Here is a 16,007-nt window from a genome sequence, read left to right as displayed (position 1 = left end):
ATTTAGAGAGGAGAATGACCAAGAAAGATTATCCTAATAAGATTTATTTGATGATCCAAAAAACTATGGAATATATATTACATTAAAGAAAAAATAACTTAAATACACAACTATAATTTTTATATTCTCTAATTTTCCCTACTTTTTTTAAATATTACATAATTCCCTTTTTTTTTTATTTTAGGGTAAGTTGTTAGATACATTACATTCTCTCTCCTATAATACACATTTACCAATTTTAATGCCTATTTTTTCTCCATTAAAACACTCAACCTCTTAAATTTTATCCATTTAAACACTCAACCTTTTAATAAGCTTTTTGATTTTGAATTATTAAATTTAATTAATTTTAAATAAAAGACCAAATTTTGAAATTTTGAATTTCAAAATTCAAAAAAATTGAAATTTAAAAAAGTAAAAATTTCAGGAAAACAACTTCCATTAACTTCTACCGTTTTGTTCTTACTCCATCAAGTTTCAGTTCTTTTTTTTCCTTAATCATCTTCATTCATCTTAAGCCAGCATATTTTTTTCTTTTCTTCTTTTTATTCTTAATCCATCATCGTCTATTTCTTTCTAATCTGTAATCGTTTGAACCCAACATCTTTTTATTATTATCCTTGACCTCTTTTCGGTTAGTTTCAAGTTTTACATTTCCACTCAAGAATATCAGTAATAGAAGTCTACATGCTGAGATATCTGTTTCACTAGGTTTCTCTCCCAAGATGTCAGAAGTGTCTAATGTGTTAAGGTCAAAATCATTTTGTATAACTTTGGAACTTGATCACTCATTCGGTCTGCTGGCTGCTAACGTACCAGCAATATCCCAAAGCTATCTTAGAAAAACCAAAATCAAAGGTTGTCAAAATACAACAAAAAAAGAAAAAAGAAGCAGCAAACATTGTTGTTAGGCCTACATTGTTTCGGGTTAGTATTTTGGTACTTAAAACTGTTGTTGAAATTAGTAAAAATTTTAAGGAATCTAGTGTGCTTGCCGATACATTTGAATAAGTGTGTATAGTGTTTTAGATGGTGAATTGATACATGAATTTGTTGTGTATCATAATATTTTATATGTATCATGAAGTTTTGAAAATTGTTATAATGTATCATTCAATAAGTTTAGTAAATGCGTCATCAACTGTGCTTGATGATACATATAGAATCAGTGTGTACAGTGTTTAGTCAATTCACTGATACATGTAGTAGATATGTATCACATGTTTTGCATATAGTATGAATTTCTGAAAATTGATATCATGTATCAGTAAGGTATTAGTTGTTTAGTTGATGTACTGATACATGTTTTGAAAATTGTTATAATGTATCATTCACTAAGTTTAATAAATGCGTCATCATCTGTACTTGATGATACATATAGAATCAATGTGTATATTGTTTAGTCGATGTTTCAGTTAAAATATAGTTTAACACTCATATCGTTCTTAAGTTTCATCGGACAGGAGTTACCTTCTACAATGTATCGAATTTCAATTTCTTTCCTTGATACATCAATATCCAACTCGGCTGCAATTGCTGCTTTGAGATTAGAAAACGAAATTGAATCTCCAACAACGATTCCATCGATTTTGTAACTTTCATATTGCAACTCGTTCACCCAAATTCTGAAATGTCTCATCAAAATCGAAGTATTCATCTTGAAAAATCCACTGTAACAACAATAAAATTAATGTAATTCGAAATTTAACAGATTGTTCAAAAAAATTGTTTTCAAAATAGATGATATAATCTTTGTTTTTCAAAATTTGAAATTAATATCCAATTAAGTGCTGATTTTATGCTGATTAATGATATGTTACCGTAAATTTAGCTGTTTTATTAACAACATTAACTGTACCGTTTTTTCCCCTTTTTTTTCTCAACAGTTTAAAATTACCATGTATCATTTACCATGTATCACTAGAGTCTAAAGTATCACGGCTCAACAAATTTAAGGGATTTTTTGTAAATACTAAATTTGTCGGGACAGAATGTAATTATTGAATTACACTATGGGATTCCTTAAATTTTTACTAAATTAAAACCGAAGAAAAATCTTCTAATGTAATATCAGTCCAATATGTATGAAATGTCTGAGTTTAAAGTTCACAAAAACAAAATCTTAATATGATATAGTTACATGAACAGAACAGTCTAGAGATTTGCCATTAAACTCACACAATCAGGTTATGCGTATAGTGCAAAGAGGTAATGTTATGCGTCTTGGTGAATAATGAAATGTCCACTTGGCTTGATGAATAGTCAGTATTTGGAGTCTGAAATTATCCATTAACAGAAACAGAAGAATGGACTTGGCTTTGATGAATAAATAGTCGGTATCCAGTTCATCTCGCAGAATATACACGCGCATTTTTTGTACGCTATATAGTTCATGACATTTTCATAATCTAGACTTTTCAAAACGAAATGGCCAAAATTTTTTCAAGAACGTGTGTTAAGATCTCGACAATGTTATCTAGTTCATCCCGCGGAAAACCATTTTAAAGTTCAAAATACGCCTCAATACAAGTTTTTTTCCAATTTTCCTAATAGAAACTTGTATGTTTCGATGGTTTAAGACATAGAATTTAAAAATCAAAAGATTTGGTGGAAGCCAACCCATAGCCGGGGAAGTCAAATTAACAACCCTTGTTCATAAAGAGGACCAGGTCGCCTGAATTGTTTCTAAAATTAAATTCGATGTAATTCATCTAGCACTAAGTGTTATTAGACTCCTTATAATTTTCAACTACACACTAATTAACACTTCACTAAGATAATTTTACTAGATCGAGGTTATTCATTTACCACTAAGTGCTTTATAGCAATTCTTAAAGACAAAATTATTTAATGTATCATTATCAAATATCAAACGGAGAACAAAAAAAAGTAATTGATTTACACTTGTAGTTCATCCCAATGCAGTTGTGTTAACAACTTCTTAATTTTGAATACGATGTGCTGATTGATATCACTATTTGTAAAAATGGAAGAAGAAAAATGAAGTTGAAGAAAAAGAAAGAAAATGAGAAAAGGAATTGAAATTTCTCACAACTTCTTATATCATCATTTTATATAAGTGAAGGTTTTCGTCCGACGAAAATCATTAGAAGCTCAATAAATTTAACTCCCAATTTCGTCGGACAATAAAGGTTGTTTCATTGTTATTACAGACTGTATATATCATCCGTTTTGCTTTACTTCGTCTCCCTGTTTTAGATTTCTGTCGAAGTTCTGAGTTGTACTTGTTTTTGAACAAATTTTCATTTTTAAAATCATATCTACAAATAGATATATACTTCAATGAAAATTACTGGTCAACGTCTTTTTTATGCAAAGAAAATTAAGATATTTCGATGATGCTCTATATCTTAAATTAAGAAAACTGATGATTTTTTATACTCCTTTTCGAGTTTATATATTGAGTCTTTCTAACCCCGATACTTAAGTTTATGATTTATAAATTATAAGAAAAAAGGTAAAATAATTATTACATGAAAAGGGGAAACAAAAGTCGCTCTTTTCCTCTTTTGGTTTGTGAAATAGTTTGAAATTTAAGTTGACATAAACTATCATGAACAAATTGCGAATAAAAATATGTAGGATCTAAATCCCCCAGGAAGAACCAATTTATCATACCACGAAAAGTGATGAGTGAGTTTTATTATTATCAGCATGGGAGTAAGTAACTAAGGATATAGACTTATAAAATATTGTTTGAAGAAACAACACATGTTAGGAGAAATCAATCCCTGTTAAGTAGAAAGAGAACTGATAATCAATAATAATGCATTAGAAAGATATATGGGTAGAAATCAGAAAGACATAGGTTGATCTCGATACCTTAGCGATGCTAATCGAGCGAAAAAGCTTAGAAGAAGGCCGGGCCGTCCTTGTCACTATATATTTCTATAAGTGCAACTGAGAAACCTTCAAAGCACGTTTAGGTACTGTTATGAGAATGAATAGAAATTCTGAATCTAAGAATGCATCTTTCAATAAATAGAGTTGGTGTTATTTTCAACTAACTACGTACTTCATCCAGTATGTATTGATCACAAATTTCAATATATTAACAAACACACCATCTCAATAATAATATGACCAAAAATGTTCATGAGCATAAGAAAATACTACTAAAGCAGGAATTAAATAGGCAAAAGCAACATTTGAAATAAAGTAGATATATTCAAAAACAAAATGAAACAAGTCATGTCGAAGAGCAATTGATGTTATTTTCATACAGAGATGACTACTACTTTAAAATTAATTAATAAAGAAACTCAGAATGCGTTGAGATACATAGCAAAACGACTAGTTGAACCACAACAATAATAATATGAAGCAGAAATGAGGAGATGGAAGTAAAGTAACGTTACCAAGAAAGACATGGCAAAATCTTCAAGTAGGTAGCAGAGAATGAATGAAGGCTGGCTGGCTGGCTGGCTACTTTATATAGAGAGGAGGAAGCAAAAACGGATAGAAAATTGAAAGTACAATTCTCCAACGGATAAACTCCAACGTTCTTATTGATGGGATTTTTTGGTACAAGACAACGTTACGCTCTATTCTGTTCTTGTTGGGTCCAAACCCATATATTTCAATATTCTTTATTTTCTTTTTTTATAAAGGTTTGTTTGTCTTGGAATTGATTAAAGTGTTTAACTTTATATTACATGTAAATAACTGCTCTATGTTGTATTCTCATTTTATTTTTTAAGAAAAATGGTAAAACATAAACTTATGCGTTCACAAATGTAACTAGATCAAACATCACATAACTGTGGCACATCTATTGAAAACAAATATATTGGTTTGGTTTGTTACAGACATACAAACTGTGTATATATTGATACATTGCAAATAACAAACACTTCTTCAACCTCTAGATTCCAGACCAGGCTGAGTTCAACATTCGCGGTGCGCTCATATCCTGTTTCTTCAAACTTCTCTGAGCCAGAATCCCCCCACATTATGAAAAAATGAATCTATAGACAACACAAAAGACTGGGGTTGATAAGATCAACAAATTATGGTTTCCAAGCAGCTGGCGGAGGTGGTGGAGTAGGGAACATGGGTGGTACTGCAGAGAATATCGTGTTCTTGTCAATTCCAACACTTTTATCTCCAGATAGAGCTACGAGGGCTGCAACCAATCCAGCATTTCCGGCAAGTGTTGGCTCCGTATAATTGTAATTAGTACGAACATCATGGAAACCATCATTCTTGTCTGGTCCAGCAACCATGGCACCAACAAGAATATTGGGATTAGGCTTAGATGAATCCCTCCATTTCCATCCTCCTTTACAATTATACTTGACCTTGTTTTTAGGAACTGATGCACCTCGATGGTGGACACGTTTTGGATAGTGATTGCCAAAGCCAACAACATAACTCATTTTCCTGGGGTTCTTGCCAAGGATATAGTCAATCTAAATGTCAAAGAAGAACAACCAAGTTAATGGTTTTAACATTCGCTAATAACAACATTCATCAAGTATTGGAATAATTTTTTCACAAATATTGGGAATTTCATTTTACCTGAGTCTGTGCAAATTCACGTAGGACATCGGTGGAGTAGAAATTAGGTCCACAATACCATCCAGGGGTGTCGGCTGCTGCAAGGTAGTCACTATACAAGGTAGCCAGGAAGGCAGCATTGACTACATACTGAAGTGGCTGAGGCCTTCCATGGTTTAATTCTATCAGCCCACCTGCAAACACCCAACGATTTATATTTGGCTTCCCACAAACTCCACAAAAACATCTTACATGCTAACTAGATTACCTTTCGTTCGATTAAATGAAGTGAAGAATGGCAAGAATGAGCACATGACTATGCTTGTCTGGTTATGAAACGTACTCAAAATTTCTTCATAAGGATATCCAGGGCTCAAAAACAATCTCAAACGGCTTAGAAGCACCTAATTACAAAGAATGAAAAGCATAGGTTCAATACAATATGACAAGCAATGTTTTAGTATAAATAAAGGGTGGGAATATGTTGTTACTTGTGCTCCAAAGAGCTTATTATCCCAGCTGAACACACCATAATCAGGACCTCCCCAGAAAGCACCAGCGTGTTTGGCGATACCAGGAGTTGTAGCAAGCTGAAGATATGAAGTATTTCCTGTAGCATAATATAGCCAGGATGCACCCCACACAAACTCATCCCAATAACTAGTCGAATTGTAGAAAATTGAAGCTTCATTTCCGCTACTGTATCTACCACGTTGTTCCCTGGCAAACTTGAACAGAGTTCTAGCACCATGGACAAGCTTTTGTGAGTACACCTTGTTGTCCTTAAATACAATGGAAGCAGAAGCCAGTGCAGCAGCCATCTCAGCAGCAAGATCCGAGCAACTGTGACATTCAGTTACAGGCCGTGGATAATCAATGTCTTCTGGACGCACCCAACAATAGTGATCATTGGGATCCGGTCCTCCTGAGGTATCCCCTATCCCCACCTATATATAACAGAGCACAAATGCTAGTATGAGATACTTGATTTCGTATTTGAAAACGCCAAAAAATGAATGAGATTTACTTGTGAAACGAGTCGATCAATGGTATCAGCTGAGGAATTGAATGTTTTCAAGAGATAATCAGTTCCCCACTTGATAACATCCTTGATATGAGTGAGCTCTCCAGCAGCTTCATATTTTGCAGGATACTCAATCACACTCCAACTCAAGACAGTTAAAGCAAAAGATTGAGGGAAATTAAACTTGATGGCATCTCCTGCATCATAATAACCCCCAACCAAATTCTTAAAGGTAGTGGAACCATCGGATTTCCCATCCTGTAGAGCTGAACTCCCCCTCCATGACACATTATTATGCTTAGGAAGTTTCCCAGCTGTCAAAAAATCAAATTCAAAATCAAAAACAAATCATGTACATTTATTTGGGAGGAAAAAAAAGAGAAAAAAAACTTACAGCGCTGAGCATTGAAGAACATGATAGCTTTACGAAGAGCTAAAGTGTAGTTATCTGGTGGAGGATTATGGTGTCGGTGCTTCGGTACAGTTTTTACAATAAGAGTAACAAATCCAGCAATAAGTGCAGCTGCAATAATACAACCGAGAGTCCATTTGAATACTTTTCTACTAACAATAATACAACCCAGATCTACATATTTCTTCTTCTTTTGCTCTGTAGGACCTAATAACCAACTTTGCTGCGTTTCATCTAAATTTCGTGACAAAGCTGCTTTATCAAAATCCTGCAAGTTCCTGCTCCGATCATCATCAGTTGCTGAATCTGTTGCATTAATTTCTAATGCACCTCCCCATGGATCCCTCCCGTACATACTGAGTGGATGATTGTTTGAGCTCGTAGTACAGTAGTGAAGGGAGAGAAATTATTAAAGGAAGAGGAAAGAGAAATAGATTCAATGGGCAATAATAAGGAAGCTGGAAGGAGTTGAAGGCACCGACACCGACACTTAATTGTGCTACTAGACAAACATCGCTCACCTGCTTCTTTGCTTCCTACTTTAATTGGAGCGTAAAATTGGCCTTACTTACATAATCTATTTACATAGATTCCCTTCATTCACTAACAAACAACAATCATCTTTCACTTTGTAAAAAAATTACAAACTTACTCCAATCATACTACTATTTTGACATATGTTTAATTTAGATTAATTTTTCTTTAATCTTCATACATTTTTCAGGAAAATAGATGTTTTATTTATATGAGATATTTTTATATGAAATAAAATTTCATGTGAATTAATGATTCAGCTGTTACGTGGATGAAAATTTTATAGACAACTTAAATTGTATTCAAACACTTGATCTAGTAAACTTTAGAGTGTTTTGATAAAAATAATTAAGATAAAAAAATAAATACATAATAGCTCAGATATAATACTTGCAAAGAACATGATAATTAAATGACATTGTCTATTTAGTGAATGATACATTTTTAAATTTAAAAGTAATTTTTATTTTACAAATATTAAATAAATCTAAATTTTAAAAAAGAAAATTACTCACATAAATATAATATTTACGATATTAAAAATATTCTTATAATTTCATTTTGCGTCTAATTAAATTAAGCTATATAAATTGAAATCAATTCGATTGAATAACTATTAATTGTTAAATGATTAATACAGTATAACAGAGTATATACTTTTCAAAATCAACATTAGTGGATCCCGCTATGAGTAATGTGTATTATCATGACTTCATCACTTGTTCTAAATTAAATTAAAAAACTTATGTTTAACTAAGAGATTCACCAACATATTTATTATACTCTTTGATTAAATTATTGTTTTTACTTCACATTTTAGTCAATCCAAACCACATTTCCTTTATATCTTATGTACAAATATTACTGTAAACAACCACCCCGCACAACTATTTACCAAACAATAATAGGATATATTTACCATAAAAGAAATGATGCCATGACGGCCTCAACATATACTTTTCTAGAGAGAGTCATCCTAAATATATGATATGATATATCTGCTAATCACATGATCTAAAAATATATTAAAATTCACATTTTTAAAATTAATATAATTTCAACAGATTTATTAATCAAACAATATACTGTCCAACTATTGGTAAGGAGAGGGGCAAAAATGGAAATTTACAGGTGAACTAGCAGACACACTCGTTTTTTTTTTTTTTTCCATTATTAGTTTAAGTGCAACTTGTTCCACCGACAGTACAGGAACTATATAATTCATTGCTTCAAAATGTAATATATTACCTTAACAGCTTGTTTGGAGGTTTGTTACCTATTATTATTAATAAAATTATTATATTTACTAAAATAATATAATACAATACAAAGCCTAAAGAATATAAAGGGAAATGCGAAAGAAACATTAGAAAGGACAATGTTTGGGGTGTACGAAAAATACAATTATACCCTCACTCATGAGCCTTGATTAACATTTTCACTTTAAACTTTTGAACGATTAAATTAACATAAATACCTCATAGATTTTAATAATGCCGTCGTCATCATTAATGTTATTACCTTTTCTTTACCATATAAAATCGTGGAATAACACATACCGCACTCTTTTATTAATAAAATAAACTAAAAGAGGACACAAAGAAAAGAAAAGAAAATGATGTCTTACTTTTTAATAATTAAAGAAAATGATGTAAATAATGATATTAAAATATTTATCTTTTATATAGACATTCATTATGATTAATTAATATACTTTATAACCTTAATATATCGCTTAACCATAATAAAATCATATTAATTGGATGAATAAACCAAATATGAGTAATTTTTTCTTCATTAGGAATCCATTTCATATGCATGCAATTATATTTAGTATGATATATTCCACACCTAATGGTGGTTGGTTATGGGATTTTTTAAAGCTAATCACATGGAGGATTGTTCCTTTATTATTAACTATTAGTATTATTAATAACCATAAGGGTCTTATCAAAGAAAGGTAGATGGTGTGCCATCACCTCAATACCTTAGATGGGAAATGGACATCTTAAGTTCCTTTGACAAATATATACGGTAGACATGAAAAAAAGTATATTTTAAAAAATTTTATTTATGATATTTATATCAAATCAATATATGAAATTATTGATATTGATTTTGATATATTAGAGTGTTCTCTTGTAAATATGAATAGTATAGTGATAATGGTTTAGATTTTTGAATATATTTTTCCATTTAATTTTTAAAATTTTTGGAATAAACCCTACTCTCGATGATCGTGGTTAGGAATATAGAAGTTTGATTTTTGAAAATTATGGACTAAACTCAATGAATAGTGTTAGCCGGACTCGAGCGACTCAAGAAAAAAAAATTATGTTATATTTAATAATTTTTTAAATATATATATTAATTTTTAAAAATTTACTTTATGATATGTGTTATAATAATTCTTAAAGACACAAAGACATTTAAAAATTATTATACGTTACATAACACAACAAATAGTTATATCTTAGATAAGATCTTATTGATTTTAGTTTTGAAAACATTTTCAATTAACCAATCGTAACCCAAACAATCAAAGATAGTAAAAACATTTATCATTTTTAGTTGTATAATATTTCATGTTACTTTTAGTTACAAAAATAAGTTTAAATCATCAATATTCAAAGTTAAGATAATGTTGTTCGGTAATTTAATTAGTTTGAAGTTGAAATGCGTAAGAAAACAGCCCTCAAAATAAGAAGATTTTAGATTTTAATCATATTTTAAGAAAATAATAAAATTTTGAAAAATGAACAACACGGTATTAAAATTAGCATTGAATAATTAAACCTTACCTCTCATTTTAACAACGTCTTGCTTTATATTTGAAAGTTGATAGACAAGTAGGGAATTCTACTTATCAGTATCCAAGTAGTATAATTATCTGAATGATCTCTGCATTGAACTTGGCTGGCAGAGGAATAAGAAGATAAATTTTCTCCTTTGCATCACATCCACCTTTTGTATAACAGAAAAATACAAATTAAACATCAATGAATGAATGACCAAGCCATCTTTCTTTTTACACTGAACCATTCTCATGATCAACATAAACTATATACGGCCGATAGTATTATTATGTCCAACAATGATATAATACTGTGTATCTACTTAACAACGATAAATTGCTGTGCAAGCACAAAGAACATCCATGTCTCAGTTTGAGGCATCATCTGGGGTAGAATGAGCTGTGAGAAATGTTTGCAATTGAAGCTGAATGATCATGGGTATCCAAAAGCTCCATACTATTCTCATCTACAAACGGAGGATTAGTTGGTGCAGGTAACTCTTCTTCTTTCTTCACTAGCATCTGCAATGCCTTAGACATAGACGGTCTTAATCCCGCAACCTCTTGTGTGCACAAAAGTCCTACATGTACCACTCTTACAACCTCCTTTTTTACATTGCTTGTGTGATAGTTGTGCACCATTAGATTTGGATCAAACAGTTCCTCTACTCTTGCATGCTGAAAATGCTGCCACGTCTGTCCTTGTTTCATCCACAAAAATAGTTAAATCAATGACTGACCAAAATCATTCTTCTTGTCTGCTGCAATTGTATCAAATTGGTTCATAACTTACAATGGAAATTAAACTGTCACAGTATTCTGTGTTTTTGCTTCTGTTATTCTGCCTTCCGGTAACAATCTCCAATAGAAGAACACCAAAGCTGTAAACATCTGCCTTCTCAGTTAATTGGCCGTGAGCTAAGTATTCTGGTGCCATATAACCTCTGCACGTTATGAGATTTTAACTAATTACACTAATGACTAATTACAAACATAAATGGTGAAAGTAAAGAAAGAATCACTAACAAAGTCCCAGCAATTGCAGTGCTTATGTGACTCTTGTCTTCTTGGAAAGACCTGGCCAACCCAAAATCAGCAATTTTCGCTCTGAGCCTCGAATCCAACAGGATATTGCTGGCTTTTATATCTCTATGAATAATCCTCGTTCTATTGTTTTCGTGGAGGTACACCAAACCTTCTGCAGTCCCTATAATGATGTCAAATCTTTTCTCCCAGTTCAATGTTTTGCCTTTGGTAGAGTCTGCCAATTTCAACATACAAGGTGAATTCATGCCAGTAAGAATCGAGTGTGTAAAAAGTCACAAAGTCTTCGACATACCAAAGATAAAACGATCAAGACTCTGGTTCGGGAGGAACTCATATACAAGAAGGCTTTCAGGTCCAGAACAGCTGCATCCTAATAACCTTACTAGATTTTTGTGCTCAACACTGCTAATAATATTGACTTCGTTGTAAAAATCTGCAGCTCTGTGTTTGTTGTTGAAGAACAGCCTTTTGACGGCTATCTCTCTCCCGTCTTGTAGAACTCCCTACAATATAATAATTTTATTATAGACTTACATACACTGAAAACATAAAAGTTGGTTAACGAGCTAAGCATTTTCAGCTCACTACGTACCTTATAAACTGTGCCAAATCCACCTTGCCCGAGCTTGTTCGCCTCATCAAAAGATGCAGTGGCTTTCTCAAGAGTTGAGTACTTGAAGTTCAGGCTGCTGTCGTTAAGGGTCTTCACTAACTTCTCCACATCATTGGAACCTGAAAATCTCAAACTCCTTAGTTGCTTTAAGAGACATTCAAAGCTAAAGCCTTAGCTGAAATATCACCAAAGTGTTTTACCTTTTCTCTTCTTCTCTATTTGTTTGTTCTTCCACATATAAAAGGCGATGATAGCTCCCAGTACGAAGACGACCACAGCACTAACAACAGCAATTACAATCACTACCACTGAAAATCCGTCAATATATCAGCTACATGGTTTAGATAACAGTTTCGGTAATTGACTTAAAGGAAAAAGGAAGAAGACAAAGTAAAGAATACCATTTGGTGATGAGTCTTCACTGGTAGCAATAGCATTAAGAAAATTAACATCTGAGTACCTCAGGAAGCATCCAGTGTACAACGCTCGTCCTTCTGACCATGGTAAGCACCCCATCATTGAGGCAGATGCATTTTGCAAACAAGCTCGGCACGAGTTAGCACTCAGTGTTCTCCAGCAATCAACTAGGACATAAGCTGTCTCGTTCGTTGCCCCAGGCACTGCCAATTCAGCACGGGCATAGCCATTATTTTTTGGTGCATTAGCTACTGCCTGCTGAACAGCCCGCCTAGCTGTTTGTTGGAACAGAGAATTCTTTCTGGTTCTATTTCCACAAACATGTGTGTCTTCAGGTCCTAAATACTGGTGATCAAACGTGTAATTCTCAGCTCGCATAAAGCATCCATCTAGGTAAATTCGACCTCCATTGAAAGGAAAACATTGAGGAAGGACAGTTCGAGCTTCAGCATAGCATAGGACACAGTCAAGTAAAGAAAGATCACCATAACATTGTGCTATTCCATAGTTAGCATCCGGTCCACTCCCGGTGAGTGCAATTCCATAGCCTTGAGTTCTCATTTGATCACTTATTGTTTCCATTGTGGCAACAAAATTCGGGACAAAAGCTGTTGTATTATGCTCTGGTTGCGTACTACATATGATCTGGACCGTCTGAGATCTTGGTTCTGCCTCTGATACATTTGGTACAAGTAAAATCGACAGAAAGACACATAGCCTAAATGCAACTAATGTCACTGTTTTCTCCATCGCGCAACTGCAAGATCTAACAAGTGAAATCAATCAAATATAAGAACATCAAATCGCTACATTCAAAAGCATTATTGAACTATTGTATAATATGAAGAAATAATGAGGTAGCTTCATTTTCATAACCAAAATGTTGTCAACAAAGTCAAAAATGGGAACCAGAAATGTTCATGGTTGAATGCTGCAGCATCCTATATTAGACTAAGATTAGATTTGTACACACTGAAAATGTAAAAAAATATTAGGAATTGTTTGACTTTGTAATAGAGCTGACATATCATTTTAGTTAACAAACTCATATTAGTTAAATAAATAATCTAAAATTGTTTTTTTATTTTTATTTTGATGAGTATATAACTATAAAGTTAAACTTATCAATTTGAAAAGTATATAGTAGTATAAAATAGGGGAGAGTTGAGAATTGTGTTACATCTAGAAACAGAAAAAAGGTCAACATTGATGATTATACCAAAAAACCAACTAACATTGATTTTCATACGTAAAAAGTAAGACCCCAACTCAATCACAGCTTGGCTCAAGCCAGATAATATACTTAATAACAATAATACTTAAAAAGACTAAACTGCCCCCAATTGACCAATTTTCACAACTTTACTCCTCACCTTCAAAAATTCATCTTAATAATATTAGAAGAAATTAAGATATAGTAATTGCATCAAAAAAATTACTAAATCCTCATAGCTGAACTGAATACAGAGAATTCTCAATTTGAGCAATTCCTCTAGGAAAAACACATAACAGAAAAAAGTGAAAGCAAAAAACAAGTTAAAACTCAATAATCTTACCTTTCGTTGGCGAAAAATCGATTTGTTGACTGTAGAAAATTATATTGCAGATGCTATGAGCTCTGATAAAGAACAGAGGACAGTGACAAATACAGAGAAAAAAAAAGGAGTATAAATAACTGAATGTATAATTGGATGAGGAATATTAAATGAGAAATGAGTTTTAAGGAGAAGAAGTGGATGGATATTTCTCAATTTAAATTAAATATGAGGAGCTAATGGAAGACTCTTTGAAATAACGCGCTTCTTTTGAGCGAGATATCGGAATCCATTTTATGATTGATTAGTAATCAAATCTTACTATTTCGATTTTTTTAGTCCGTTAAAAAAAATATTATATATTTATATTTAAAAATAATTTAATTTTAAATTTTTCTTTTTTATTTTTAATAAAATTATTTAGAAATATTTAAAGAATATCTTTGACTATAAATTTAAATTTTTTTTACATGAATATTATACCAAATGAAATAATATTATGTGAAATGTAACGAAGGAAGCACATATATATATAGTAATAGAAACACGAGGGGTTGGGGGATCGCATTTGACGTCTGGGTTAAATATATGAATATCAAGCATCTTTTTTTAATTAAAAACTTAATTTTATACGTTAAAAATATAAATTATATTTTACACAATTATAAACAAATTTAACTTATTTTATGTAGCTATTTGCCTTCTGTTTCAAGTTACTAATTTTTTTTAGAAGGATAGTTGCTTTGATTATTAATACTAGTATTATATGAAACAATTTATATCCATGACGATCTTTAAAAAATTATTATCAATTAATTTAAATAAAATTTGACTTCTGAGTTTTTCTGATCAAAATTGTCGAATGGAATTATGAAAATTAACTACACATAAATATTAACTTATAAAATTATTAAATATAGAAGCAAAAACTAATGTTGTAATTTAATTTATATACATAACAATTTTTTTTAAAAAAAAGAGTTGCACTCCTATTATTGTATTTCAAGCTCTAATAGTTATTTTGTCACTCCTAATTATTTCTGACACAACAAGCTAAATTATTTTCTTAAAAATGAACAGATTATATGTTTAATTCCATGGTCTACAATAATTTAATCCTATAAACACAAAAATAATCATGGTAAATTGCAATTTGTTTATGTTTATGGGTTCTTTTATTGGACTATTATTATATTGGTAGGTTAATTGCAAAGATAACTACTTGTCAATTTTCATCTAGTGTATCCTATGGTTTTCTTAAAATTCGAAAAATGTGATGTTTAATCTTTCACATTTTCTTTTACAATTAATAATGACTTATGTGTCCTGATACTTAATTCTATATATAATAAAATTAATTGTTGACACTTTGTTGTCATCCATTTAATCTGTTTAGTCCCACCATTTAATTTTACCTACTTGTCTCCAACAGATGATGTAGACTTCCAGCTTCATCTAAGTACATCTTCACCAACAATGAGAAAACATCTTGGAATGTCTGGTTGCTACTTAGTGAACATGACATTTAGCTAAAAAAAAAATGTGAAGATTAAGATAGAACAAAATGTATAGGGGAATATATTTGGTTAAGAGACTGGGTAGACTAAATATGCAATACTACTGAAATCTATCCAAGGTAAAAATTCTGAGAGATTGACTCCAAAAGAGGTGTTACCAGATAAGATAGGATTAGATATTACGATCATCATAATGTGGAAGAAAAAACACAAGGAATATATAAGAATTTCATAGGGATCAGGTGTGCAGGTAAGCTCGTATCGATCTTATTGATATTTATACACGTCAGCAGTTAGTTAGGACACGTCAGCAGTTAGTTAGGACACGTCAGCAGCAGTTAGTTAAGAACTTTCAATTTGTTAGTTGCAGGCTGCGTTAGTTAATGCTGCACATTTTTGTTCTGTTAGAAGTTAGTTGTATATATAGTTCTTTTGTTCATTGTAATCAACACACATTCATTTTTCCCCTTTAGCATTCTATCAATGCAGATCAGAAGATTGTTCTTCTCTTAATTCTTTCTCAAGCTCCATCAATGGAGTTTTGCTATTAGCAAATGTACTCTGTTTTACTGCTTCTTCTGTTTCTTTGTTTTC

General features: G+C 31.6%; 2 protein-coding genes and 1 long non-coding RNA gene across 5 annotated transcripts; all 3 read right to left on the bottom strand.

Annotated features, from left to right (window-relative positions):
- Positions 1 to 2,611: 2,611 nt before the first annotated feature.
- LOC107019806 lies at positions 2,612 to 4,425 on the bottom strand. Its single transcript, XR_001456766.2, has 3 exons — positions 4,380 to 4,425; positions 3,844 to 3,930; positions 2,612 to 3,752 (listed from the first exon to the last, which is right to left on the bottom strand). It is a non-coding gene; the product is annotated as an uncharacterized LOC107019806 (long non-coding RNA).
- A 337-nt stretch (positions 4,426 to 4,762) lies between these two features.
- Positions 4,763 to 7,669, bottom strand: LOC107020372 (endoglucanase 25-like). The gene is made up of 6 exons (XM_015220705.1): positions 6,939 to 7,669; positions 6,548 to 6,858; positions 6,012 to 6,467; positions 5,789 to 5,924; positions 5,542 to 5,714; positions 4,763 to 5,432 (listed from the first exon to the last, which is right to left on the bottom strand). The coding sequence occupies exons 1-6, from the start codon at positions 7,309 to 7,311 to the stop codon at positions 5,031 to 5,033; spliced, it is 1,851 nt and encodes a 616-aa protein (XP_015076191.1). The 5' UTR covers positions 7,312 to 7,669; the 3' UTR covers positions 4,763 to 5,030.
- Positions 7,670 to 10,376: 2,707 nt separating this feature from the next.
- Positions 10,377 to 14,127, bottom strand: LOC107018898 (cysteine-rich receptor-like protein kinase 2). 3 transcript variants are annotated; one of them, XM_015219485.2, is made up of 8 exons: positions 13,918 to 14,124; positions 12,346 to 13,127; positions 12,145 to 12,252; positions 11,924 to 12,063; positions 11,624 to 11,834; positions 11,311 to 11,545; positions 11,078 to 11,228; positions 10,377 to 10,980 (listed from the first exon to the last, which is right to left on the bottom strand). In XM_015219485.2, the coding sequence occupies exons 2-8, from the start codon at positions 13,109 to 13,111 to the stop codon at positions 10,666 to 10,668; spliced, it is 1,926 nt and encodes a 641-aa protein (XP_015074971.1). In that variant the 5' UTR covers positions 13,112 to 13,127; positions 13,918 to 14,124; the 3' UTR covers positions 10,377 to 10,665. The 3 variants fall into 3 exon arrangements, with proteins under 3 accessions (XP_015074971.1, XP_015074972.1, XP_027772734.1); XM_015219486.2 differs by having other exon boundaries at positions 12,346 to 13,118; XM_027916933.1 differs by having other exon boundaries at positions 10,803 to 10,985; positions 13,918 to 14,127.
- Positions 14,128 to 16,007: the final 1,880 nt, after the last annotated feature.

The sequence above is a fragment of the Solanum pennellii genome, chromosome 5 (genome assembly GCF_001406875.1).
Source record: "Solanum pennellii chromosome 5, SPENNV200".
Taxonomy (NCBI): Eukaryota; Viridiplantae; Streptophyta; class Magnoliopsida; order Solanales; family Solanaceae; genus Solanum; species Solanum pennellii.
Note: the sequence above shows the minus strand (reverse complement) of the source record. Positions and strands in the feature narration are given on the sequence as shown.

What these genes read in the sequence shown, in the direction of transcription:
- LOC107020372 (XM_015220705.1), bottom strand. Translation starts at nt 7,311, where the DNA reads ATGTACGGGAGGGATCCATGGGGAGGTGCATTAGAAATTAATGCAACA. An exon ending in TTGATCGACTCGTTTCACAA is followed by an intron (nt 6,468 to 6,547) that starts GTAAATCTCATT and finishes TGTTATATATAG; the next exon opens with GTGGGGATAGGGGATACCTC. An exon ending in TTCATTTAATCGAACGAAAG is followed by an intron (nt 5,715 to 5,788) that starts GTAATCTAGTTA and finishes GGGTGTTTGCAG; the next exon opens with GTGGGCTGATAGAATTAAAC.
- LOC107018898 (XM_015219485.2), bottom strand. Translation starts at nt 13,111, where the DNA reads ATGGAGAAAACAGTGACATTAGTTGCATTTAGGCTATGTGTCTTTCTG. An exon ending in AATAGAGAAGAAGAGAAAAG is followed by an intron (nt 12,064 to 12,144) that starts GTAAAACACTTT and finishes TGAGATTTTCAG; the next exon opens with GTTCCAATGATGTGGAGAAG. An exon ending in GATTTGGCACAGTTTATAAG is followed by an intron (nt 11,835 to 11,923) that starts GTACGTAGTGAG and finishes ATTATATTGTAG; the next exon opens with GGAGTTCTACAAGACGGGAG.